The 25559-nt window shown below is 37.5% G+C and overlaps 1 protein-coding gene across 1 annotated transcript in view; it reads left to right on the top strand.

Moving 5' to 3' along the window:
• Positions 1-606: 606 nt before the first annotated feature.
• The window catches only part of TXNRD2 (thioredoxin reductase 2), a gene marked incomplete at its 5' end in the record, with an annotated part of 32812 nt that continues 7859 nt past the window's right edge, over positions 607-25559 (top strand). Inside the window, 11 exons of the mRNA XM_008946584.1 lie at positions 607-759; positions 1471-1527; positions 2174-2318; positions 2636-2710; positions 3539-3617; positions 4650-4712; positions 5226-5296; positions 9970-9989; positions 10352-10443; positions 12866-13040; positions 21560-21696. Of these exons, the coding sequence (XP_008944832.1) occupies positions 607-759; positions 1471-1527; positions 2174-2318; positions 2636-2710; positions 3539-3617; positions 4650-4712; positions 5226-5296; positions 9970-9989; positions 10352-10443; positions 12866-13040; positions 21560-21696 (1067 nt within the window). The remainder of the gene's footprint in view (positions 760-1470; positions 1528-2173; positions 2319-2635; positions 2711-3538; positions 3618-4649; positions 4713-5225; positions 5297-9969; positions 9990-10351; positions 10444-12865; positions 13041-21559; positions 21697-25559) is intronic.

Raw genomic sequence — 25559 nt, 5'->3', positions numbered from 1 at the left:
GCTAAAGGGAGCGACCGGCGGTATCGGCCTTCCCAGTCCAACTTCCTGACTGAGCTGCTGAGAGAAGTCCCCACACCCTCTGGTGGCACAGCTAGTGCTGGAGCTGCGGGCCTCGGCTGCCCCTGAACTGCTGACAGCCCTCTAAAAGCAGTGGTTGTCCTGATGCCCTTGCTAAGAAACGAATTGTTACTAACCTGTGGGCTTCTGCTACTGCAAAACTGCTCTGGGAGGCTGAGGTGGCAGAAGGAGCCAGCTTCCCTCTGACTGCCCCACCACCCCTGCAAGGCCTACATTGCAGATGAAGTTTGTGAGTCCAATAAGCTGACCCTGCTGAAAAATCTCTGTATAGAACTTGCTGCTGTAATGCAGAGAAAGAAAACCTCTACTGGATCCCCATTGCAACTGCCTAATTGTCCATAAAGAGAGGTTGTGCAAAAATGCAGTCTATTTCCTCACTTCTTCTGGATTGCTTTATTTTCTATATTTCATTCACAAAACCAGACTATACAGTTGTTTAACAATTTTTGGAGAGTGCTTTGGGACACTGAAAAAATGCAATGCTCTAGTAAAGTAAAGAAAACCCAAATCAGCAATAATCAATTGTAGAATATAATGTACTTTTTGATAATTACCTTATTACATACCTCTCTCATATTCCTTGCCTGTTTCTTCTTTTTCACATCCTCTTTACAGGAAAGAATGAGTATGATCTTCTGGTAATTGGTGGAGGGTCTGGAGGCCTTGCTTGTGCAAAAGAAGGTTTGTATGTAAAAATAACAAAAGTTTCTTATTAGCCTAAGTGGTATTTATGGAAAGAGAAATGTTACTGATAATGCTAAAGCTTTTTAAGAAACACACTATGCTTCAGTCCCTATACATTAATTATTAACTCAGCTGGCTCCAGATAGTTAATGTGCAGATTAGTTCACACCCTTAAGTGGGGTGATCTTGTTTGGTTTTCCTATTAACCTTTTAAAAAATATTTTTTCTTTTGTCATGGGAAAATCTAATAAGATTTTATTTCACTGTTATTATAAAATGCTAAATATCTCTACAGATACTGTTGAGGTTTCTTAAAACTATACTTTTTTTGTATTTCTGTGTTAAAACAACAGTCCATTCAGACTGTTTCCAGGAAGTTTTAAGTGCTGTAGAGAATCTTGCCCCTTTGTAACTCTATGTAATGTTCTCAACAACCCACAAGATTCTTAAACATCTCATTTAGGGTCAAATTGCATTTTTAGGGTTGAGGGAAATTGGAGGCTCTAGTCTGGGTTGCTAGGTGCCTTCTGGTGAATCTGGTGACTACACTGGCAGCCTGAGTCCTTAGTCTGGCATCTTGAGGTAGACAATAAAAGCCAGCAGCCATCATCTCCTGTACTCTTTGTCTGTACCTGTGCTACTAAAAATGTTAAGGTTTGTGTGTTCCCTCACTTCTTCTAAATACCTTGCCTTGCTTTTTGTTTAAAGCTGCTCAGTTTGGAAGGAAAGTGGCTGTTTTGGATTATGTGGAACCTTCTCCACAAGGTATGGAAGAGAAATACTAGGATAATATTTGGTTGTTTGTATAAAATGTCTGCCTAGGTGAGCAGATTGCTCCAGGCAGTGAAGTGGCCAAAGCCACACTGCTTGCTTTGCTTCTAGTACAAGTCCTTATTCCCAGCTTGCTGTACTGCTCAGTCCCTCCAGTGATGTCCCAGCTCTGCCTGCTTCTTCTGCATATTAAGGTTGTTAGCAGTGTTTGATGCTACTATTTGTAGTAGACTTTGAACTTAAATATGGAAGAATATTGTATCTGTCAAAATGTCATTTATACTTTCTAAGAATTATAAATGACATCACGTTGAGGCTTGTCATATACAGTATGTAAAATAAGATCTTCAAATGCAGATAAGCAAGTGTGAATGTGTAGTAATTGAACCTTCAGAGCTCTGAAAAACATCTTGAGATGCTTGGAATTATAGAAGAAAAATATATAAAGATTTTTTTATCAAAACAAATGATCATAAGCAGAGCTAGTTATAACTGATCTGCAGAAAATAGTAAGGTGTGTGTTGTTTCAGAACTTTTTAACTAGTTTCATGATCAACCTAAGTAACCTAATTGTGTGAAGTTACACTAACCTGATGCATTTACTTTTTGTCTTTTTTTTTTTTTTTTTTTTTTTCCCAAGGAACCAAATGGGGACTTGGTGGAACTTGTGTGAATGTTGGCTGCATTCCTAAAAAGCTTATGCATCAAGCAGCCCTTTTAGGGAGTGCCCTTAAAGATGCTCAACACTATGGCTGGAATATAGCACAACCTGTTCATCATTCCTGGTAAAGATTGATGCTGATTTCCATTCCTGTGTGCTGCAGATACATAACAACTTTTTCCAGTCAGTGTTCATTTAGGGACAATTAGGGAAGTGAATTTTGCATGAAGCTTTTTAGACTGGTTCTTATTTAAAACACAACACTGTATGTTCTGGTTTATCAGGGCAGGTATTATGTTGATTTGGACCTGATAATTTACTTTTATAACAAGAAGTACTGTAGAACATTCTTAGTTTCTAGCAGCTGCTTCTATTTTTGCTTTAAATAATCTGAATTTTTAATGCACTGAGTTCATGTTCAGTTTCTTTTTTTTCTGATAGGTCTGTGATGGCAGAAGGTGTTCAGAATTATGTGAAATCCTTGAACTGGGGACACAGAGTGCAACTACAAGACAAGTAAATAAGACTTTGAAGTTCATGTTTCTTCCCATAGTCAAGGGGCTCTTCTTCTCTTTGCTGAATTGCTTTTAGAATTTCTCATTAGAGCTACTCTTTTGAGTTTGTAAGTCCTTTCTGCTCAGGACTGTAAATGCCCTTGACAATGTAATTATTTTTTTTTCCATCCCTTCCTTTTCTTTTCTTGGAAACGGTGGTTCAGTGTGACTGTACCCAAAAGCTTTTTAAGACTGTAGTGATCAGGGAATGCTGTCTTTAATCTGAGGTTTTGCATGAATATTAAATAGGATATATCAAGATAATTTCAAGCTTGTCTAGCAAAATTTATATGCCACACAAGCCCTCAGATAACACTATACTAGAGCAGCAGATTTTTTTTCCTTTCAGTGCAGAAATAATTCCAAGGTTTCAGCATGCAATTCCTTTTATAGAGAAATTATATTAATAGATAATTTAACAGGTGCTATTCTTACAAATCCTGCAGTGTCACTTTTGTTTGCTCTCAAATGAGCATTGTATTAGTAATATTGTAATAGTAATGCAATGGCTAGTGGAAGTGTATCATCTGAAGAGGTCAAGAACCTGATCCTGAAGCGTGCTACAAGTTAGGTGACAGTGTTAGGTGCTCTGCTGTATAGAGGAGTTAACTGTGACACAAGGATTTGGTGGCTTATGTGACAGAGCTGCAAACATTCCTATGGAATGAGATGCCTTCCTTTTCTATCCCTGTTTGTTATCCTTTTTAGCACTTCAAATATGGAAAAGGCAGCTGATTGTATTTCATTCTTCTTTTAGTGTACGCTTATGTTGCTGTTTTCTTCTAAACAGGAAAGTGAAATACTTCAACATGAAAGGGAGTTTTTCTGGTCCACATACAGTCCGTGGTTTAACAAAAGCAGGCAAAGAGGTGAGCTGCAGTGCTGATTTCCTCAGTACTGTTCACTTCAGACATTTCAGGTCTTCATATGTTGGTTTTCAGGTCAGCTGGGAGCTAGATTGTACTTTTGCAATTTGCTTTACATATTGAGTATTGTTTTGCTTGGGAAGATTTGCATTTTCCACCTAGAGAAGGTGTTTATGAATTTGACTGTTGCTTACTGAGTACTTAGTCTCTAGTGTGTCAGTTAGCTGCTGTTACTTTTTCTCTGTAGATGGACATGTTGAGACAAAAGACCTTTTTGGTTTTCATCAGAATCATACTGCTTTGATAGATGCTTGCAGGTGTAAAGAGGACCTTATTTCTCTGAGCGTTAGATCAGTCTCACATGTCTTCCTGCTTCAGATGAACTGTAAGGCTGATTAGCTTTCCAACACAAAACTGTGTGTGGGAGGCTGGTTATGTTGAATGCACAGCTTCAGGCAGCTGGGTCATGTAACAGAATGGTGGCCATCTCTGCATACTTAACAAGAGACTAAAGATGCATTTTTAACCTTTTGGGGTGGTACTTACATAATGTTACTAGTTAATATCTGCTTGAGAGAGCAAAAGTTTTTTGGGGTATATGTTTTGCCTAGCATTTTCTAAAAGCCTGCCATTTTTGAGGTAGCTTAATGCAGGCCTTAGACACAGCATTCACTTGCTGTGATCTCTGCATGTTTGGTCCTAAGGAACAATTTATTTTAAAAAGCTGTTGTTTGTGTGCACCTTTTACTTCCAAGTAGTCTTCAGAATCTTGTCCAGATTATGAGCAATTGGAAAGCAAAAAAGCTTAATTTTAAAACAAAAATGGATAGAGAATGTACAGGAGAAATTCTTGTATGTATTAGTTTCTTTTTTCTCCAACTTTTTTTTTTATTACACTGCTGATTATTGTGTCATGTAAATAGCAGATGATAGTGCCAGTATTATCATTTATCACTCATTTGGAAATGGCTAAAATCCAAAGACAGATAAAAGAATTTCAAGTGCTTGATTTTGATTTTGTATTTTTGTTTGTAGACTATTGTTACTGCAGAAAACATTGTCATTGCTACTGGAGGAAGACCAAAATATCCTACACACGTAAGTTACACTCACTGTCTAACATCTTCAATGGCTTTACTGATTTTGTTGCAGATGATAATGAGTGTTTGGAGAATAAATAGTATAAATGCAAAGTAACACATGAGAAACTTTTGTCCTTGCGTTATATGAAAAATTATCTCCTATGTAAAGTGCAGGCTTTTCAGAAAAAAAACTACTCCATAGAAAACAATTTGCATCAACTTAGTGTATTACTGTTGCTTAAAGCTGTAGGATAATTCAGGTTGGAAGGGATCTCTAGAGGTCATCTAGTTCTACCTCCTGCTCAGGAAGGCTGGGGTCAGCTGTGAGAGATCTCGTTGCTCGGGGCTTTCTGCAGTCAGGTGTTGAGACTCTCCAAAGGCAAAGGCTGGGTAGCACATCTGGGCAGCCCCAGATGTGTTCACCTTGGTCTGCTGGCTATACTTCAGCTAATAGAGCCCAAGTGGCTGTTAGCTTTTTTGCTGCCAGGACGTGCATTGTAGATTTGAGACCTAACCTGTGTGATTACAGATTGCAGGTGCACTGGAGTATGGGATTACAAGTGATGATCTGTTCTGGTTAAAAGAATCACCTGGAAAAACGTAAGTTATGTCACCATGGCTTTAATAGATGCTGGCATTCATACTTATTCTGCATGGCAAGGTGAAACACATTTAAAATTGCCTTTTATACACCAGTTTTTCTGTCTTTCTGTCTTCTTTCTGAGAATTTGTTTTGCTACGCGTCAACATCACACTACCAACCTCCTTAACAAACAATAGATTTTACCCCTCCTCCTTTTATGAAATTCTGTTCTAAAATCAAATTAAATACAAATGTTAGGTTAAGGTGACTTGTTTCCTGTAGCAATTATACATGGAAGTCACAAGAGGGCACCATAAACTTAACAAAGGCTTTACTGTTCCTATTCATTGCTACAGATGTATGTGAAATTGCTCTTCAATTAGGAAAGAAACTCCAACATAATTTTATGTTCTCTTAAGTGGTGGCTGTGTTGATAAAAGAAAATATGATAATATAGTTGGGTTACTTTTGCCTTTTGTTATGATTTGGAAGCTATTTTTTAAATGAAATAATAAAAAATCGTTTATAATGGAAATATTAAAATGCCATAATCTTATTTTTTTGTCATAGCTTTTTAAAGCACATAGCACAGTAAGATTCTGTGTCAACACTGCACTACAGAGTAATTTCCTGATGCAAATAATTATAATAGGAAACACATATTTACTAGTATGATTTTGTTTTTTTTTTTTTCCTGAGCAGAGAAAAAGCAAAGTATATAGAAGAAAAAAAGACTTGAAACTATAAGAGTGGTGTTTGGAAAGAAAACAGAGCTGCCATTCATGGCTGTGACTTTCTAATATGGAAAATGTATTGTGTGAAGCTAAACATCAAATAGATAAACAAGGCTTCTTCGTGCAGTTTAAGAAAAATAAATTTGCTGTTCTTTGTAGTATATCAGTCACCTCTTGAATTTTGAGAGCATGATTTATGCGAGGAAATTGTGTTTTTTTTTTTTTAAAAAAAAAAACACCACCACCAATCCCCCCACCCCCATAAGGTAAACATAAGATTTATCCCTGTAAGATGTTCCTGTGAAAATGTGGCTTTTGTCCAGTTGCCGCTAATGCAAGTTGTAACAGTGTAATGTGGGAGCCTGGTGTTTATACCTTACATTCCTGAGATTTAGTCAAAATAAGCCCGCAGGGGCTACAGTAGCATTTCTGTGCTTTATCAGGCTGTGTCCTAGCAGAGGAGGACGGAGCTGTTAAAGGTTTCTTTCTGTCAGATTTGTTTCTATTATAAATATTCCCAAGGTTCAGTTTAACACCTTTTGGTTTTAGTCTAAGCTGTGTTCTACTTATTCTTTCTTTTCTTTCTCTCCAAATGTACATATCTCAGCTACAAATTACATGCCTGGGGATTGTAGAACTGTCACTTCTGCAGTTATTCCTATTAAAAAAAAAAAAACAAAAAACAGCAAACCATTAACCAACTTAAAAGTCCCTTGGATATACAAACTTGAAGAAATTCTCGCTACTGAGATGAAAGGGTTTGGCAGAGTGAGTTAGAGATGTCTTTAAATATGTTCAGAAAGAGTGAGAGATTGAGCAGGTGTGAATGAGGTCACGTTCTACTTTCTTAACTTTTGTATTAGACACTGACAGTGCCCAGGCATCCTCTGCTTTGTAGCAGAAACTGTGAATAATGTGGTGCTGATACTATGAATGAGTGCCAGCTGGCATCTATTTTTCATCTCATGAAAAAGAAGAGCAAACATATGCCCAAATTGCAGATATTCTCATTCTAGATCCTGTGAATCTCCAGTAGATATTTCTGTATGGGTAGCATGTGGCTCTTTGCAGCACTTTGCAAGAACAATATGCTGAAAGAGGACGTGACCATCCATTCACAGGTGAATCAGATGCCTTAATGCTGGAAAAATTTATTTTCCATTATGTTAAATTGTTTGCCAAACATAAAACCCAGATTAGCAGATTTTAATCTCTTTAGCTCAACCTGTTCTCTCTACGCCTTCAGAAGCTGTATGTTTTTATTATAAGGTAGATAGATGTTATCTAGGGTCTTTTGTGAGAAAAACATTGTTGTACTGACTCTGCAATCTTTGGGGCTTACGGAACAGCAGCCCCCATATCTGCACTTTTCAGAAGCTTGAAAGCATCTCTGTTAGGACTTGGAGATGGTGTGCATTGGTTTAGGGTAAGGTACAGGACACAAGCCAGTGTTTAACCTACTATTTTTTTCTCTCTTAGCGTAGGCTAGACTGTGTATGAAGAGCTCCTCAAGTGCTGGACTTGTTTCTCTTGCAGTGTTGAGGAAGAATAGCTTTCCTAATGATCTGTGGCTCGTCAGTGGCAGGGCCGAGAGGAGAAGCCAAATTTGCCATCTGCAGAGCTCCATCATGCCTCTAACATTTGGTTTTAGTTGCCAGTACACATTCACACATAAAATATTTTAATTTTCTAAGGTTTTTGACGTCCTCCTATGAAATACATTCCTATCTTTTCAAGTGTATATACCAGTAGTTTTCCTGGTAACAGGGTAGAGAGAGGATCCTTGCTTCCTAAATTTGAGTTGAAATTGACAAATTATATGTCCTTGTTAAGAGGCTGCAGTGCACACACTACTTTGTGTTAGCCTTCCTTTTGTGTGTGGATTTGGTGGATTTAAGGCATTATATTTAATTTGTGAAGCACCATACTAGCATATGCTCCTTTGACCAGGAATCAAGAAAAATGTAGAATATAAAATTGTGGGTTGTGTAGGCTACAGGTTGATATTTCAAATGTGTTCTTTCCTGTGATCTGACTACGTTGAATTTTCACCTTTGCAGAGCACGTTTTGTCAAAATATGAGGGGTTTGTTTCTTAGAGTTTTTGAATTAATGGAGGCACAACTGCTAAGGGAAAAGGTCTTTACTTAATGGATTATTTCTATGTAAGTGTTTGCTTTGCTGGCATTGTCATTTGTGTTGCTAAAACTTACCTTCCCCAAAACAGTCAAACAAGATTGGATGTGGGGAAAAGGATATGATACAGTTCTGTGGCTCACGCTTACACTTCTGTGCTTTAAATAACCTGTTTAAACTCTTTGATTGTGTGAGTTTGCATTTTGAAGTTTTAAAGTAGATTTCTAAACTCAAGTAAATTTCTAAAATTTCTAGCTTTCCAAACCTCAATTAGAAAACTACTTCCATACCCAAAAATCAAAAGTTGGTTTTTAACTTTTGCATATGGCAATACAAGAGAGATCTCCTTTAAAAAAAAAAAAAGTTACCCCAAATAAACAGAAATAATGTGCCAAATATTCAGGTGGGTTCCCAGTGTTTTGATTTTGTGTTGCTGTTTTTTGGCGAAAAGTTCTTAATAAAGCATGGGGATGAAGTTAAAGCATGTGTTTATGTGTTTCCATAGATGAACATCACAGTCAGAAAGAGCCTGACATTCTACACTGTACTCATAGTAACTAGAAATTTTGATGCCTAATGATGCTTTTTTTCCTAATTCAAAAACTTAAGACTTTGTTGTAAGTGGAAATGTTATGTGGGATTCCTTGTAGAACAGGAAAGTTTTACCAAGTCTGGGTGCCACCTGAACAGGCAGGGAATGCTCGTGCAGCCTGGCAGGAGCTGAGCGGCAGGGACGGGCTGGCCAGACCCAGTCTGACCTCCGCGACAGCCACCGAGCCTGAGTGTGCCCTGCAGACAGAGGGACCTGGGGGATGCTCAGAGGAGAGAGGGCTGCTGCAGGCATAGGGCATCTGGGGACAGGCATGGAGAGCTCATACACCTAAATTAAAAGTGTTGATGGATGATTGTAGTGATGTCCTTGGTTGAAAAGGTGTGAAATATGGGGAGAGATGGGAGCTGAAGTTTCATTTAGGATCTAAAATGGCTGTATTTAGTAAGTAATACTCTAGATAAGTCTATTAAATGGATTTTTCTACAGCTGCATACAGAACTTTTGAAGACAGGAAGGGCAAATATTTGGCATTTGGAAAAATAAAATAATTAAAAAGCAGATCATTATAAATCAAAATTAAATGTAGCATTTAAAGTCTTATGTTGGGAACTGTAATCTAACTGGTAGGAAGATGATGCCTTTCAAATGTGCTTAACTTCTGATTGTGTTTTCTTAAAAATAATTTCTAAAATATGTATATATTTAGTTATCAAGATACCTGTAGAAATTTTGAGATACAGTTGGGTTCTGACAAGACTGCTGCGTGTGTATGTTTTTGTGTTGCCTGCTGTCTCAGAGGCAATGGTGCCAAGATTCCTGTAAAGATGGGACAGCAACAGCAATAGGCACTGGGAGAAAAACCTGTCAGTGTCCATTCCAGATATTTCCAACTGAGGTATATTATAAACCACAATTGAAATATTTGTTATGCCTCTTAACCGTGCTAGTTTCTCTGAGTTTTTAATGGCCTTCTTCATTTGGTCTTTCAGAGTACATGTTTAACTGTCTCTTTACAATATGAACTCAATTCCGTATGTCTTACAAGCCTGTTCTTTTTTTATTCTGTTAATAAAATAAGCCTACAGGTTACAGTGTTGTCTTTGGAATTGAAAAGCCACACTCTTTCTTCCCATCTAAAAACATCAGATCCATTCCTCAAACCTGTAATTCTGTAACTTTACATACTTCAGAAAATAACTTTTTCTTTGTGCAGAAATATGTACAAGCTCATTCCACTGCTTTATTCTTTTTTTCTTTCTGTGTAATAGGTTGGTTGTTGGAGCCAGCTGTATCCTTTGAAAAAGCTGTGATGACTTGTGATTATAAGCAGCATAGCTTTCTGTTTTGTGAAACCTCAATTTTGGGTATTCCTTTGTTCATGCCCTGTAGCTGAGCTGGTAATAGAATAATAGTAGTTTTCTATGCAGTAGCTTTATGGGAATTAAGGTCAGCTGAGGATACATTCCCAGGATCCTAAAAACAGCGTTATCTACGGGTTTGGAGTTTTATTCAGTGCAATAAAAGCAAATGAAAGATGTTCCCTGTGTGAGAACCTGATGTCTCTAGGGAAAAACTCTCTTGTATTTTACCTTTTCATATTGCATTTACATGATATCATTGTTTTTATTTCCTTAACTGGTGCCTCACCAGATGTTTCACTTGAGTCTGCTGGTTTTCTAACAGGCATTGGGTTGGACACTACAGTCATGATGAGAAGTATCCCACTTCGTGGGTTTGATCAGGTGAGTATGGAATATCTCATTTCTTCTTATGTATCAGATATATTAAAAAATATATATGTATTTGATTATTTTTGTCTCCTAAAGAAAATGTGTCGTTTGCTTCTCTCAGCATTTCCTAGTATGTCCTTTCTGAAGAGAAACTAAAGAAGTATTAGCCATTCTTTCCTATCATATCTCTTGATAATGTACTTGGAAAACTAATTTTTTTTTGCTTAATTGAAAACAAGATTGAAAAGATTGGAAGCAGGGAAGGGGTTTATGCCACTGCTCAAAACATTAGACAATCTCTTTAAAATAATCCTGAATTTCTAGGAGTTACAGATAATGATTTTTAAAATAAATTACTGGACTTACCATGAAGTAGTTCAATGTGGAGCTCATTATGGTGAACATAAATAAATCACTAAGCTGAAAGTTTGTAATGACATAGGGATTGGAAATCTTGACCTTATCACTTTCAAAACAGTGGCAGTTATAATTAGGTAAAAAAAAATATTGATTATACACCCTAAGCTGGAGAAAATTAAAAGCAAAAACTTTCAGGCAGTGAAATTTAAACACAAAAAAACAAGTTTTATTTAAAAGTATAAGGGGTCATGATTGTGCTGAAAAGAAAAAAAAAAAAAAACAGAAAAAAATTTTGGCCAGAAAGCCATTCCTGTATAAAGAGAATAAAAGCAGTTAGAAGTAACAGTGACAAAAGGCAAGAACAACAAAAAAAGGTTTTATACTTTTTACAGAAATTCTATATAACTGCTTGAAGAAAAAGCAGAAGGTAGAATAGTAGGTTAAAAGGCAAGTTACTGGATCCAGTAAAGGCATTACTTGGATGCAAGTTTGTAACCTCTGTTCTACAGGTTAGATAATCTCTTTGATGGCCTGATAGTCTTTTTGGTCCCTAGATCTATAGGGACCAAAAGTAGTATGTTAAAGGTGATTGTGAATCTTCTGTCCCTGCAAGATTTGATGCTGATGCTACTTTGAAGGAAAAGTTTCTGTAATGGTCTTGAAACAGTGAGAGAGTTCTGGGTTCTCACTTACATTGTGCAGTGAACTTTTTCTTTGAAGTTTCCAACAATTTTTTTCTTAGGCAAAAAAATTTGGAAAGTGTCAGGCTCAGGAATGGAGACTATGCTGTGTTAATGACTTGAACATGGTGTTTTCAGAATGTGAATGAATATACTTCAACTTAATTATTCCTGGTATTATGAAATTATGAAATAAGACTTTAAAAACCACTTAACTGCAGTAGTGCAAAACATTTACAGGCCAAAGTTGATGGAGGAGTGATAGAACTATGGGCTTGTGATTAAGAAGTTCTTTGTACACGCAGTGCATGGGAAAATTATTTTAAAGTGTAAGAACAGTTTTTGAGGAGGGAGTATTGCTGATTGGAGCAGTAGTGACAAGTACCACTGCAGGTAGTGACAGCTCCTGCTTGCATGCCAGCCATTCCCACTTTGAAGTGGCTTCCTTAAAAGTAGTGGTATATGTACCAATGTGTATGTCCCTTCATAAAACACAGTAGGGCTTTCCCTGAGAATCAAGTCCTTTATAGGCAGGAAGAGCACAACAGACATTTCAAAGCTAAGAAAGTATTAATAGGGATAAAATAATCACGTTCAATCCGTAGTCCCACTGAGTCTGCTGGGAAGTGGTTAGTGAGCTATAATGTTTCTGAAGAGATAGAACTGTGCTGTTGCCTTCACATTGGTTAATATTGACTTCAAAATAACGTTTTGTAAGCTGAGAGCTTGCATGCAGTTGTTCTGTGTGAGTGGTTTTGTGATAATGTCCTTTAAGTAATATACATCTTGTTTGTCAAAGTGCAGCCTGAGTTCTTGCAGTCAAGAGCAATGACATCTTTGGATAAACTTGTCAAGGTGACACTTTACTGTTTGACTGTGGTGTGGCGTTATTTCAGAAAGGCTCTTGGGGAAAAAAGCGTCATTTCCGTTTTGTAGTAGAACTTTCCAGGAAACCTCAGTGATTCGTAGTCATTGCAAAGAAGAGACAGGTGTCATGGTAAAGGGATATATTGTTCTTCCTTAGCTTTAGGAAGATATTTAATTCTCATCAAGCTGCCAGAAAATGATAATTGTGGTAATGTTAAACTGAATCTGCTGTAGATCCTGTTTTTGTATAAGCAACAAATTATTTAAAAGCAACCATTTTATTTGTAGACTATTTACTTTTTTGAAAATTATTTGTATATTCAGATGTAGATGCCTCTTGGAATGGAACTGTAGGTCATAGTAGCTCAATAAGTTATCATGTGTTGACACTGCATAGTAACTAAGTGACAAAGAATGTTTGAAATGCACAGTTTTTATTTACTGGATTTTCATGGGCAGCTGAAGGTTTGACATTAAAAAGGTCATATATCTAAGAACAAACATCATCTCTTTCCTCTACTCAACAGCAAATGGCATCTTTAGTAACTGAGCACATGGAATCTTATGGCACAAAATTTTTAAAGAGATGTTTCCCAATCAAAGTTGAAAAATTGGAGAGCAACAGATTGCAAGTCACTTGGAAAAATACTGACCTGGGCACAGAAGAAACTGATTCCTTTGACACAGTGATGTGGGCAGTAGGTAAACTTGATTATCTTAACATTTGTTTGCAATGCTTTCCATTCGGGAAATTGTCTCCTCATTGTATTGTATGGGGCCAAACCTCCTTTTTTTTAATATTAAATATTTAGAGACCTAAACATCAGTGGTTTGAAAACTTTTTCTGCATGCCTGACTTGTGTTTTTACACCATAAGTGAATGTGAAAGTTACCGTGAATCAAAGAAATCCAGGGTAACTACTTTTGCATGAGCTACAACAAGTGGGAGACCATTTAGTCTTCCTTGTATTTACTAGAGGGCGAGAGCTTGAATTCCAGCAACCTCTGTCGTAGAGGTTGTGTTTTCTAAGTCCATACTCTTGATTTACTCATGAAGCTATTCACTACAAGTTCCTATTCAACTGGTTCGAGAGGCTACCATTTCTTCTAGGAATTTTTCTAAACTGTACTGCTGAAGTTTGTTACTGCAGCCATCATCCGGTTCAGAGAAAGAGAAGTAATTGTACCTAAAAATCCGAGCTCATTGCAGGGGATCTTGGGACTTTAAAGCTTTTTGAAATCTGGTTAGGAACTTCCATGTCTCGCAGACCCCTCGGAACTGGTATATAATGCCAAAGTCAGAGTAAATCAGTTTAAAAGAATTTTGTGACAAATGGCTACAAGCATAATCACCAGAAACAGGAATTAAATCTGGGGTTTGCCTCCAAATGCTACTTCTGGTAGGGATTAACACACTAGATGATGTGTGGTACAAGACCCCAGCCCACAGGAACGAAAATGCTCTTTCTGTGTCACCTCCCTACGCTGCCCGTTTATTGCTGTTGAGTTGGCCCTCAGTTCCTGCATTGGTTCAGGTGGACTGCAAGCCCATCAGGATAGGAGATCTCATGTCTTCTGTGCTTTTAAAGCTTAGTGAATATCTGGAATTCTAGATAAATCATGGATGAATAAAACTAGTATTGATATTTGGCAAGTGAATGATCTTGTGAACAAAGTAAATAGGTTTAAACTTACTGCCCAAGAAATCTGTTTTGATGCAGAACAATCAGCTTTACCATAAGCTTTAGCAGTTCCTTTAGCTACTTAATTTTACTATTCTTTTTGTCTGACAATACTGTTTTAGAGTAGTGAGGAAGATTTACACTTTCATTTATTGATAAAGATAAACAGATAAATTCTTGTGGTCGTAGCATAGGTCCATTACTGGAGACAGGAACACATCATTTAGAGCATTTTGTATTTGCCCAGTGCACTAAGTCTGTTGTTCCTTTCCCCTGGTTATATCACCTTTTTATCTTCCTAATGCCCCAAACAGAGAGCAGGTTGTGTTTTGTGGCAAACATTTTATTCTGATTACTGTTCTCTTAGAAATGCAGTGGGCTTCTATAAATTGTGGAAACAATCTCTAATAATGGATTATGTTCACCAGAACCAGTCAAAGACACTAGTGCTTGCCAATAGGAAAAAAAGGTCATGCTATCTGGAGATACAACAATCCTGAAAACTGTAAAATAATATTCATGACCTGACATGAAAATGTTTCCAAAAAGTGGATTTCTAAAAGCCATGTTTTATTTTTCTCAAGCTTTCTGTTAAAAGAACATTGACGCAGAGTCACACTTGGGAAATGTCAAGTCAATTTGCTTACTTTTGTCAAAGACATGGAAAAAAGAGCTATTAAATTGAAATAATATGAAAAAACCCTTGGGTTAATGTTAGTTATAATGGAATAAGGTTGCATGATATACTATTGCATCTCAGTTGTAATGTGACTCCACTCACTATTTTGACACAGAGGAACTACGTGTATTATAATTTTTGCCATAGATTTGAGTTGCAATCCACGTTTAGAAGCTGTAAAATGAATAGTTTGCGGGTCTGGGTTGTTTGCATTGACTGTTTTAGTGTTCAGATTGGCACTCCACCCTGAAGGATTAAACACATTAACAGTTAAAGCTGGTTAATTGATGTGCAGTCCATATGATTCATTGTTTTGCTCTGTATCAACACACCCACACCAGGTGTCTCAGATAATAGGCTGGGAAACTTGGTAGTGTTGAGGATTTCCTGTCTGCAGATGTGCCAGTTACAATGCTGATTGAAGAGAGTCAGCTTGGAGAATTAGTTAAAAAGCAGCCACTGTTGTTAACTAATTGTAGCCTGAATTCTAGTAGATATTTCCTTCATTTCTGTAAGTCCATCATGGAATTTTAGTAGGATTTCATGAATAATGTTAAAAATACTTACAGAAAATGGGGCATAGTTTGAGTTTGGTAAGCAAAAGTATTATCTCTTAGTGCAGGCCCTTTGAAAAAAAAAAATACATTGTGTTTCTGTTAAGAGTTTTGGAATGTGTCATTTTCTACTTTGTGTGGATGAGCCTGTAAAAGCAGATACAATGCTCTTTGCTTTTCTAGCAGCTTTTTTGAACCAGTCAAAATATTTGAGGAAAAAAAATTCTCATTTTGATAGCTTTTAAGGTAATTCAAAGGTTTCAGTGGAAGGCTTTTTTGGGTAACTGTTCTGGGCCTGTGTTGCCTTGCTGAGCAACTGTACAGTTACATTCCAGATCAGTGAAACAGCTCTTTCTTGACCTTTATTTGATTCTGCCTGCTTAGTCCTATAATGCCCTTCTGTCTTGTACTGGTGCTCACACTTCTGCTTTTATGGGAATTCTCCTGAAGTGATAAGCTTTTGAGATTTTACATTTCCAATTTTTTTTTTTTTTTAATATGGAACCAATAAGCTTTCAATATTATATAGTATTCTTCCTGCCCTTAAGGACACACAGAAGTTTAGATGTTAGGTACCCAATGTACCTGAGCTATAAAGCAGTGGTGTGTACATGTACAGATTGAACATAGGGTCTTCATCCAACAAAAAGGGTAGAGACTGACACTAAAGCTGCAGGTGAGCTACAGGGCAAAGTTCAGGCTTTGTAGGGTGTGTTTATTTCAGCTTGAAACCTGTAGATTGAATGCTGCAGTGGCAACAAAGTTAATATATAAAACTAGTATTTCCATTTGAATTGGCAATAGATGGCAAAAGGTCACTGCTGTGAGTGGAATTTGGTTATTGACAAAGTCCTTAGAAAACACAGTTACTATGTGTCTAACAGCGTCTTACTACATAGAGGAGCAATACTGAAGTGATGTTTAAACTAAGCAGGTGTTTACAAAATATCCTAGAAGTAGTTTGACAGAGAAAGTGAGGTAGTGTGCTAGTAAGTTGTTAAAAAGAGCGATGACCAGCAGTAGATTTTAAGAAAAACTCCAGTTTTTAGGAAGACTCTTTACAAAAAGAGTTCTCCCTGAAGAGAGCAATGAAACAACCATTCTCAAGTTTCTCTGCATTTATAATCTTAGAGGAGAGGCACCATGCCTTTGAGATAATAACAACTTTGCTATAAAAAGTAATTATAATTTCAGCTTAGTGTAAAGCTGAACAGGTATTGGGTGTTGCACATAATGTGCTTTCAAGCAAATTGTCCTTTGTGTCAGACTGGATGCTTGGCAGATTTATTTTGTAGCACCATGAAATAAGATTCTGGTTGTTCAGTATCATGAAAGGGTTATGTACATAATTTTTTTTTTTAATACAGTAGTAGTTTTCTTCAAGTGTTACAACCCAGTCTGTTTGGATTAACAGAAATTTTATTGGGAGATTTTCTTTGAGAAGTTCCATGTGGCAAAATATTGCTGTGATCTCCTGTGAGCATATCTCTGCCAGCCCCTATAGAAAAGGGGATGGGCTTTGGGTTTGTCTTTGCAAACAAAATCTTGCCGTCCAGTTTTTAACTTTTGAACTACTCAGTGAAAAATAGTGCACCTTAGTTATCTCAGACAACAGTTAGGGCTAACGAAGTGTGGTTTGCTGAGACTCTGGGCCTTTGTTCTGAATTTCCTACGTCTCTTTCTCATTCATTACTGTAGTGTTAAGATGTGGTTTCTCTAGTCCTAATGACAATTGTCACTCCCATTGCATCAGCCAGTGCTTTTAGTTTTTTTCCTAATATCTAGTTTTAATGACATTCGGTCAGACTTTATGCAACAGGGCTATTTTTAGTGTGCTAGTAATTTGCACTGAAAGAGGCCTGGATGGTACCTTTGCCTTCTCTTGTTTAACCCACCCATAAACTTTGAGTGTAACTTTTATTTTATGCTAGTCATTTTACCAGCTTGTAACTACAAAAGTCACTTGCCCATGTTGAGAAGTTAGATGCTAGTCTATGCCTCTAACCAGTGTGTGAGAGAACACTTTGAATTTGGAACTCTTTTAACACTAAGGTGCTATTTGAGCTGATTGGTGGCTAGCCTGCATTACCAAAATGGTGGTATAAATAAATTTTAAAATGGTGGAAAATGATCCAAAGTAATTTAATGAAGCCAGTCTAATTACCATGACATTTTTACAGAATTCAGGTTCTGTTCACCCATAATTGTCCAGGAGATTGAAGCCAATGGCCTCACTCAGGAATGGTGGTTTGGTACTGTTTTTTGAGACTGCAGAACCATCCTTTAAGGGTGTACAAAACCTTTGGGTAAAGCAAGAAGTGGTGTGGGAGAACTGATATAAAGGTGAACTGTAGCTTTCTTCTCAGAAAATGCTTCCAGCCCACTTCACCTTGTACCTTAAGAACGAAACAGATAGAATTTAAGTCTGTCTCATGCTGTATTCATTTGGTTGTGTGTTACTTGGAGTTGCTTTTTTTGTTGTTGTTGTTTGGAAAGAACCAAAGCAACCTTTCACTAGAGGCAAGTAACTTTGAGTGTACAGTGGATGGTGATGGTGAGGTGTTTACTGACTGCACCATGGCTGCCACAAGCTTTCTGCTGAGATGACTCCTCTGGGTAACAAGTATCACTAGTCAATGCTACAAGAGATAGCACAGCTTAGCAGACTAGGCAGAGAACCAGTTACTGCCCTAGCACTGACTAAGTATCAGATTGTTTTCAAATTAGGGCATGGGTGCTGAATGTTTGTCAGTAATGAATGAAATGTTCAAAAACTTCCTAGTAAAACTGGCACATGCTACTGTCAATGGGATAAGGGGTCTGAAGTTTTTTTTTTTGACCTTAGTTAATCTTACTGTAGTCAGTATTTTCATGTCATCTGAACATTGGTTACACTGAGTTGATCTTTAGTAGTCATTATCAGCTGGCTATGTTTTAGTGAACACCTTGTGGGTTTTGAGGAGGGCTTTGAAGGAGGAAAGGGTAGTAGTCTTGAAACTTGTTTAGGAAGTGTCAGGCACACAGATCAAGGTGAGAGAGAGTACCAAGACTGGGAAAACAGATGGAATTTTTATTAAGGTCAAAGAGAAGAAGTGTAGAAAACTCAGGCTTAAGTTTTATATGAGAAGAACCATGCTGTCACCCTGCAGTATCCTCACAGTCACCATCTGTATTATCATGCCTGATAAGAAAATGCTTGGTTGGCTCTGGTATGGATTTTTCAAATGCTGGGGAGCAAACAGATATTCCACCTTCTGTGATTAAGAAACTGCAGAAGACCCATTATAAAATTCTGCTGTCAGCAGCACCTTTATCACCCTGGGAAATCATACTGTATGCAAGAGCATGCTGTCACTCATTTATTGCTGCTGCACTTCAGTATACCTGTTCCTGTGGTTTCCTGAAGCACAGTTTAGCTGCTTCAGTCTTGAGTGTTGAAGGTCCAGCAGCCTGATATTGCCTCTGCCTTATTCTGTGTGCAGGTGTGATTACCAGAGCCCCTCAGCAGATGGTGGGACAGAAATGCCACATCATAGTATAACCAGCCTAGGACGGATCCAAGATGGGTGCTTTTACCAGTCTCTTGTCGCTCTCTGTGGCTAAGCTGGCTGGTAGTCACCTTAGGAAGGGGGCCCCAGGTTGCTAGATTTTACAAAAAAAAGGCAAAAGGTTTGTTTTTTTTTTTTTTTTTTTAAAGTTAAAAGAGAATGAGGGCAGGCCCTGAAAGCCTGGATCTGTGTGGTTTTCCCAGCTATGTGGTTATAGTATGGATCTATTAAAGATGATATTGTGATGTGGTGTTAAACGTGCAGGAGGCAGGTAACCTTTTCAAGAGTCAGATTTGAATTGTCACCTTTCTTCTGGATGTCTGGTGTAGTGTCTTGCTGTTTTGAATAAAAGCTCAGTCTAGTCTTTTGTCGTACACGATCATACACTCCTTGCTCTGTGGGAATTTCAGGGCAGTGGACATTTCAAACTAAAAGCACATGTGCTGGCTTGGGGCGGGGAGGGGGAGCTCCTCTGCTTTGTATGCCTGGTAGGATTTGGTGTTTGATATTGCCCTCTGGATCTTAGAAATAAGGTGTAAACTCAGGCTTTCTTGAAGCAGCAACTGTAAACTTAGGAGCTATGCCCTGCTGATCCAACACTGCTGAGAAATGGTGAGAGTTGATTCTATGATACGAGGAAGTGAATGTTGGTAAATAATCAGAATTTCCTGAATTTGACATTAAAACTTACCAAGACACATCGGATAATCATGAACCTAAGCTACGGAATCTGAGGTGAAGCAAGATCACTAAGTGTAATTCTGGCTTATGGAGGTGATCCAGCATAGGGCTAAAGGCCAATAAAGCTTCAGTTCAGTTTTTTGAACTTTTGAGTTTGCTTTTAGTAATAATATTTAGGCAAATGAAGTTGAGAGAGAAATTTCACTATGAGTAGCAACATGTTTTTTGCAGCTTTCAGCTATTAATATCAAGCTGTACACGTTAAAATAGCCTGGAATCGAAAGGTTAAGTGTTATCCTGCAGATTTGATAAACTCAGCTGTTGTTGTCACAGGTCTTTAAATTACTCTATTGACAGTTTTTCTTTTTTTCCTCTTTGAGTGCCTGCCATTGCGTGCTAAGCTTTCTCTTGGCTCTGCCTGGCAGGAAAAAGGGGAAACTAGAAAACCCCATTAGTTGTCCATTTGCAGAATATCCAGGCTTTACTCTCAATACACAAAGAAATACAACGGTAGGAAGTTGTTTCACATCCGAGCCAAGATAAGGTCCTGGAGGTTTATTATTTTTGTTGCCTGATAGCATCAGGGCTGGGGAGCAGGGGGCAGAGAAGGAACAGCAGATCAACATCCCATGGGGACAACAGAAGGGAAGACAGACAGATAGCCAAGTGCCGACAGCTTCAGTCAGTACTCCCAGAGGAAGTGTTGGTTTCACCAGATGAAATTAATACACAGAAGTCTTTACAGAGGCATTCAGATGTGACATTGTTTGGGGGGCCTGGCTATATGGCAGATGTATAAAGCAGTGAATCATGTGTTTACATATAATTAGGTCTGTATTGACAAGCCAGGTTTTCCTTTTGTTTAATAATTTCCTACATTAACATCAAAGAGCTTGTTTTTATAATGAAAACACATTTCCCTTTTTGTTTTGCTTTGCTATAGCTCTGTATTACATTAAACACAAAATCATGACTCACGCAGAGACCTGTATATGTAGATAGATCCATGTTCATTTATAGCTTCTAAAAATGGATGCAATGTTATAAAACTTCTTTAATTTTGATATATTCAGGTACTCTTTTCTCTGTGATCCTGTGTGGCCCTACAATCTTTGGGAGTACCTGATAATTTCACTATGCTTATTAACCTTCAAATAAATTTGAAAAATGGAATAAGATTTAAGATTCCAATTTTTGTGTCAGGAATTGCTTTGTTAGATACTCTGTGGAAAGCTCAGTGTAGTATTATCAAGACTTTGGTGGACTAAGTGGTAACTCTATGCAGAAAACACTACAAAAAATATTTTGTAAAAGATGAGATAATTTTAAATTGTTGGAAGAGGAGGAAGCTGTAACAAAATACAGTCTTGGTAGATTTTGCCTACTTTGTTTTTAAATCCATTTAAAATAGTGTTTCTAAACTGTAAGAATAGTATTTCTAAACTCTACAGAAACAGCTCAAATACAGAGTTTGAGCTGAATAACTCAGCATTAAGTACTTCAGAGGAAAGTTGTTAAACTTTTTCATCCAAGCTGAGGGAACTTAAAAAGCTTGAAGATAAGTGTATCAGATAACAAAAAATAGGACTTCAGGAATGTTTAATGTTGAACAGCATTATGAACAACTTTCATCCACGAGTGTGTACAACAGACTGTGGGTTAGTGTTGAGTGCCATTGGTTAATGTTTAGGGGAACTTTTCAGTGTAGTAGTTGCTTAGTTATTATACATCTATTCATGCTAAGCTAGGAAACTCAGTTTAGGATGTGCCATAAATATTCAAGCATGTGGGTTTTGCATTTTTTTTGCAGTGAATGTTGTCCTTCACATTTTTAGAAGATAACTTTATCTGAAATAGTCTGAGCAAAGGCAGTAGTAATAGAGCTCTTTTCACAAAGAAATTCATATCCATACCTTCCACCTGTACAGATTTGCAGTATAAGTTTTGTCACATTTCTACTTGGGCTATCAAATAGCACAAAGCTCTTGGAAACCTACAGTGGATGTTACCAGCTTTTTAGATTAAGATTGCTGAAGTTTTCCAATAGTTTTTACTTTCTTTTTTTTTTCTCCTTAAGGTCGAGCCCCTGACACTGAAACTCTCAATTTGGAGACAGTTGGAGTGAAAACTAATTCTGAAACTGGGAAGATCATTGTTGATGCCAGTGAAGCAACTTCTGTTCCTCACATTTATGCAGTTGGAGACATAACAGAGGTACTGAGTCTACATAAACTATTTTACAATAACAGGAAGCCAACTGTGTTCCTGACTAATAACTAGTCCCCAGATGTCGTCATGCTCTAGCGTATCTCTTCGTGTTTTGCTCTTTTTCGTTTTGCAAAGCAGTAGCTTGTATGGCAGCCACATGGGTCAGTAATTTCCTTCACATGGATCTTGTGAAGTGTCTCTGCATTAGAGATTATTACTGATGTTTATCAGGGAATGCATCATTGGTCAGAGGCTAATAATAATGTCTTTATCTCTTCAATTATCTTTCTAATAATCACCTCAGACATATGACTTCATACTGCTTGTGAATGCTGAGTGAAAGCAGTTCTTACCTTCTGGAGTTGAATACATTTACTGTGAATGACTGTGACAAATTCTGTAATTCCTTTTCTAGTATTTTGGAGTTTAATTGAGACTAGGCACAACACAGCAGTTCTGTTCCCTGACACAAAATGCTTCTGACAGAAGTATCTTCCTTTAAAATAAGAAAAAGTAATTGCTGCAAGTACTAAATGCATTTGACTTCTGTTGATGATTATGCTGAGTAGACCTGAGGTGAGTTTTTTTTTTTTTTGCTTGCTTGCTTTTTTTTAAAGCAGGGGACATTATAACTGAAGCAAAATAATGTGCTTATTATCAATGCAGTAGCAGAATTCTGTGGCCTTTATCTAGTCCTGTTGATAATCTACAGTTATGTATGACAAGAACATCTTTTCCTGATTAAAGTGCAGTCAAATACTTTCAAACCCTCAATTTTCAGTTTACAGAAGAACTTGGAGTGTCTGCTGCAAGTTGGCCATCTTCAAATGTGTTGTCTTCCTAAAAACAATTGTTTGTCTGGATTCTGAACTGTACAGTTACAGGAGGATGGTCTTATCAGCTGTCTGCTGTTCTGCAAAATTTGGGTAATATGTAGCATGTAGAGGCCGGGCATTGCAAGATGCAGAATTCTCTCACCCATTGTTGAACTTACTGTACTTGAGCACATGCCTTCCTATCAAGATTTTTTTTGATACAATGAAGGCATCTGTTTTAAAAGTCTGGTAAATCTAAATACTGTAGCAATATCCAAATGCCATATAGTATAATTTGAGAGACCTTTAACAATTTTCTCATTCTGCCCTGTTTAAAATCTTTTAAAGGTCTCTCAAATTTATAAACCCTACAGGCACTCTGAGTTTCTGAAGAGATGTAGCAGGTTACATAAAGTCTTGGGAACAGTCCTGCAAAATTCTGACTGGACTCTAAAACTCCCAGAGACTCTTAAATGTCATAAATCTGCTGACCATTCCTGACTTCTTCCCCTCTACGTAGACATGTGTTTCTTCCTTTCTGTCTCCATCTTCGTGCAAAGGACTTGCCATTTCCTTTTAAACTGTGTTAACACTCTTTGGGGCTGGGCTATTTATCTTTCCCCCCCGCCCCCCTTACTCTCCACAACTTCTCTGTCCTGTGCAGTCACTCAGAACTTTGGGATTATGTGCAGTTCCTCTCCTTTCTTCACACTTCACATACAGATTCCCTCTGTACTTGTCACTTCATTCTCTGAGGTATTTCCTTAAGTCCTCTTTCTTCCCACAGTGACCTCCTACACCTGCTTGTCCCCAATATATGCCTTGGTTGGGCCTCCTGCTTTCCAAACTTTTCTTTTCAATTTCATCCAAGAAGCAATTTAGAGGTAATGCTGGCAGGGCCTTAGGTTCTGTTGCTTATTTTGCTGCCAATCTGCGGTGTTATTTTGGGCAAGTCATTTCCTTTTGGGTGCTTTTTGTCTTCTGCCCTTTGAGGATTTAGTTAAGAAATATAAAGTTGGAGGCAGGATGCTCTCCTCTTTCCTACTCTGGATCTAAAAAATTAAATCTTCATTTATTTGCCATTTTTATTTTGTTGTTAAAACTTGGATTTCCTTTTCCTGCTTTTGTCTTAAGTGCAGGTTTTTGAACTTGAGTTGTTCAATAGGCACTTTTAAATGTAAGTGTTAAAAAACAGCAGCACAGTTCTATACTGTGTCCAGCATACAGTTGGGGTAAAACTGAAGAGTTAAATCAGTGCTCCATAGAAATATTCTCTTAAGTTTATATCTGCATATGGGCTCAATATAGGGAATTAAGGAAATAACAGTATAGTCCTCATGCATTTATAGATTAAAGATAGAAGGAATTATTTCCATTAGCTTATCTGACTCAAATACAATGTGAGCCATGTAACTCCACTTGCTAAGCAATAAAGTTTATTTTATTTGGATTATTAAATTAATTTTGTCTTTTAGATAATAGCTTTCATTGTCAGGGAAAGCAGCAGTGAAAGAAAGTTCTGTGTTGGGGCACATCTCAAAGAATACACACACCAGAATTGAGTGCATCCTGCTAAGACCCACAAAGCTGTAGAGCTTGGTGTGTGATACTTTCAAGGTGAGACCTACCAAAAGAGCACAGGAAGGGGAATTTTGTTCCCTGTGAATGAGTATCAATGATCCCTGGTATTCCTTATAAGAATAATTTTTTTTTTTTTTCTCCTTTTTTTTCAGCTCAGGATTTCTTTTCTCCCTACTCTCCCTATCAGAGTTTCTTTGCTACCATAAAGTGCTATTGCTCACACTTTTGCAAATAGTTCTCAAGCCTTACTCCTTTCTCCGTTACCAAATGACACTGAATAGACACTGAATTGGTACCAAATACCACGAATTGTTATTTAATTTTATTTTTAAATAAATTCAGGGGCCTGGCTGGAAGGGGAGTGAAAGAGGGGAAGGGCGAGTTACCTACTGTGCTTAGAATGACTGTTTTCATTTGGGAGTCATACTCAGCTGGCACAAATGGGAAAGTATGTGTGCATCGGTTTCTTGTTGCATCCTTGTATGTCACATGGAATTGTAATGTTATCCAAGCTATTCATTTGGAGAAGAGGGGAAAAACCCTTCCAGAGATCACTCAGTTTGTCTACCCTGAAAAAAGTTTCTCAAGTTTTGGCAAAATATTATTTTCAACAGACAGGTGAAATTGCATTTAGACTTCTTCATCTTCTGTAATCAGAATGAGGAATAGCAAGCTGGAATTTGACTTTGAATTTTTTTTCACTGCTGATGTAAACTCTCTGTGTTAAAATTCTTCCTCCAGTAGTATTCTTGTTGAAAAGCCTGGCACACACTAGAAAGAAGTTCTCTCAGAAAGGGGTTTGTCATATGGTCATGCCACTATACATCTGTCATATTTCAAAGGATGTTATAACAAAGTTGTGTAGAGAAGGTGGAATGTACAGTATGTTGCTTTGAATAGAAATGAGACCAAAAAGAGTTGTGTTTGAACAAATACACATTACTTCAAAGCTTTTTAAACTCTCTTAGGAGCCATCTCATTTAAATGTATAATACATTGGAGGATTCTTATGAACAGTTCTTACCCATAATAATCAGCAGAGTGGTTCTACACATGACTGCAAAGTGAATGTTCGTTTCAGATATTTACCAAGGAAGGTCTTTAAGTCATTGTTTATGAGAAATTGGGCTTTATCTGCATGGATGTTTTAGTAATTAGTTGGGTTTTATGGAATGCATGGCAGTGCTTTCACAATTTATCTCTCATTCCAATCTTCTCTTCATTTCTGGAATGCCAAAACAACATCTGTATTTCCTGCTACAGAAATGATTGGCAGCCATGTTTCAGGCGAATGTGCAGAAGAAAAAACAAATGGCAAATTTCATCTGGTAAATGGCATTTACAGACTTGAAAGTCAAAATGCTGGATTTGAAAAACCATGACTTGATGGATCTTAGGGGAGAAAAAAGTGGTAGACTTGTAGTCTTGTGATTTGTCATGAGTTGTGGGGATAATGCCACGTACAGAATCTGT

Source organism: Merops nubicus, unplaced genomic scaffold (genome assembly GCF_000691845.1).
Source record: "Merops nubicus isolate BGI_N331 unplaced genomic scaffold, ASM69184v1 scaffold26978, whole genome shotgun sequence".
Classification (NCBI taxonomy): domain Eukaryota; kingdom Metazoa; phylum Chordata; class Aves; order Coraciiformes; family Meropidae; genus Merops; species Merops nubicus.
This window is presented reverse-complemented; position numbering and strand designations above follow the sequence as displayed.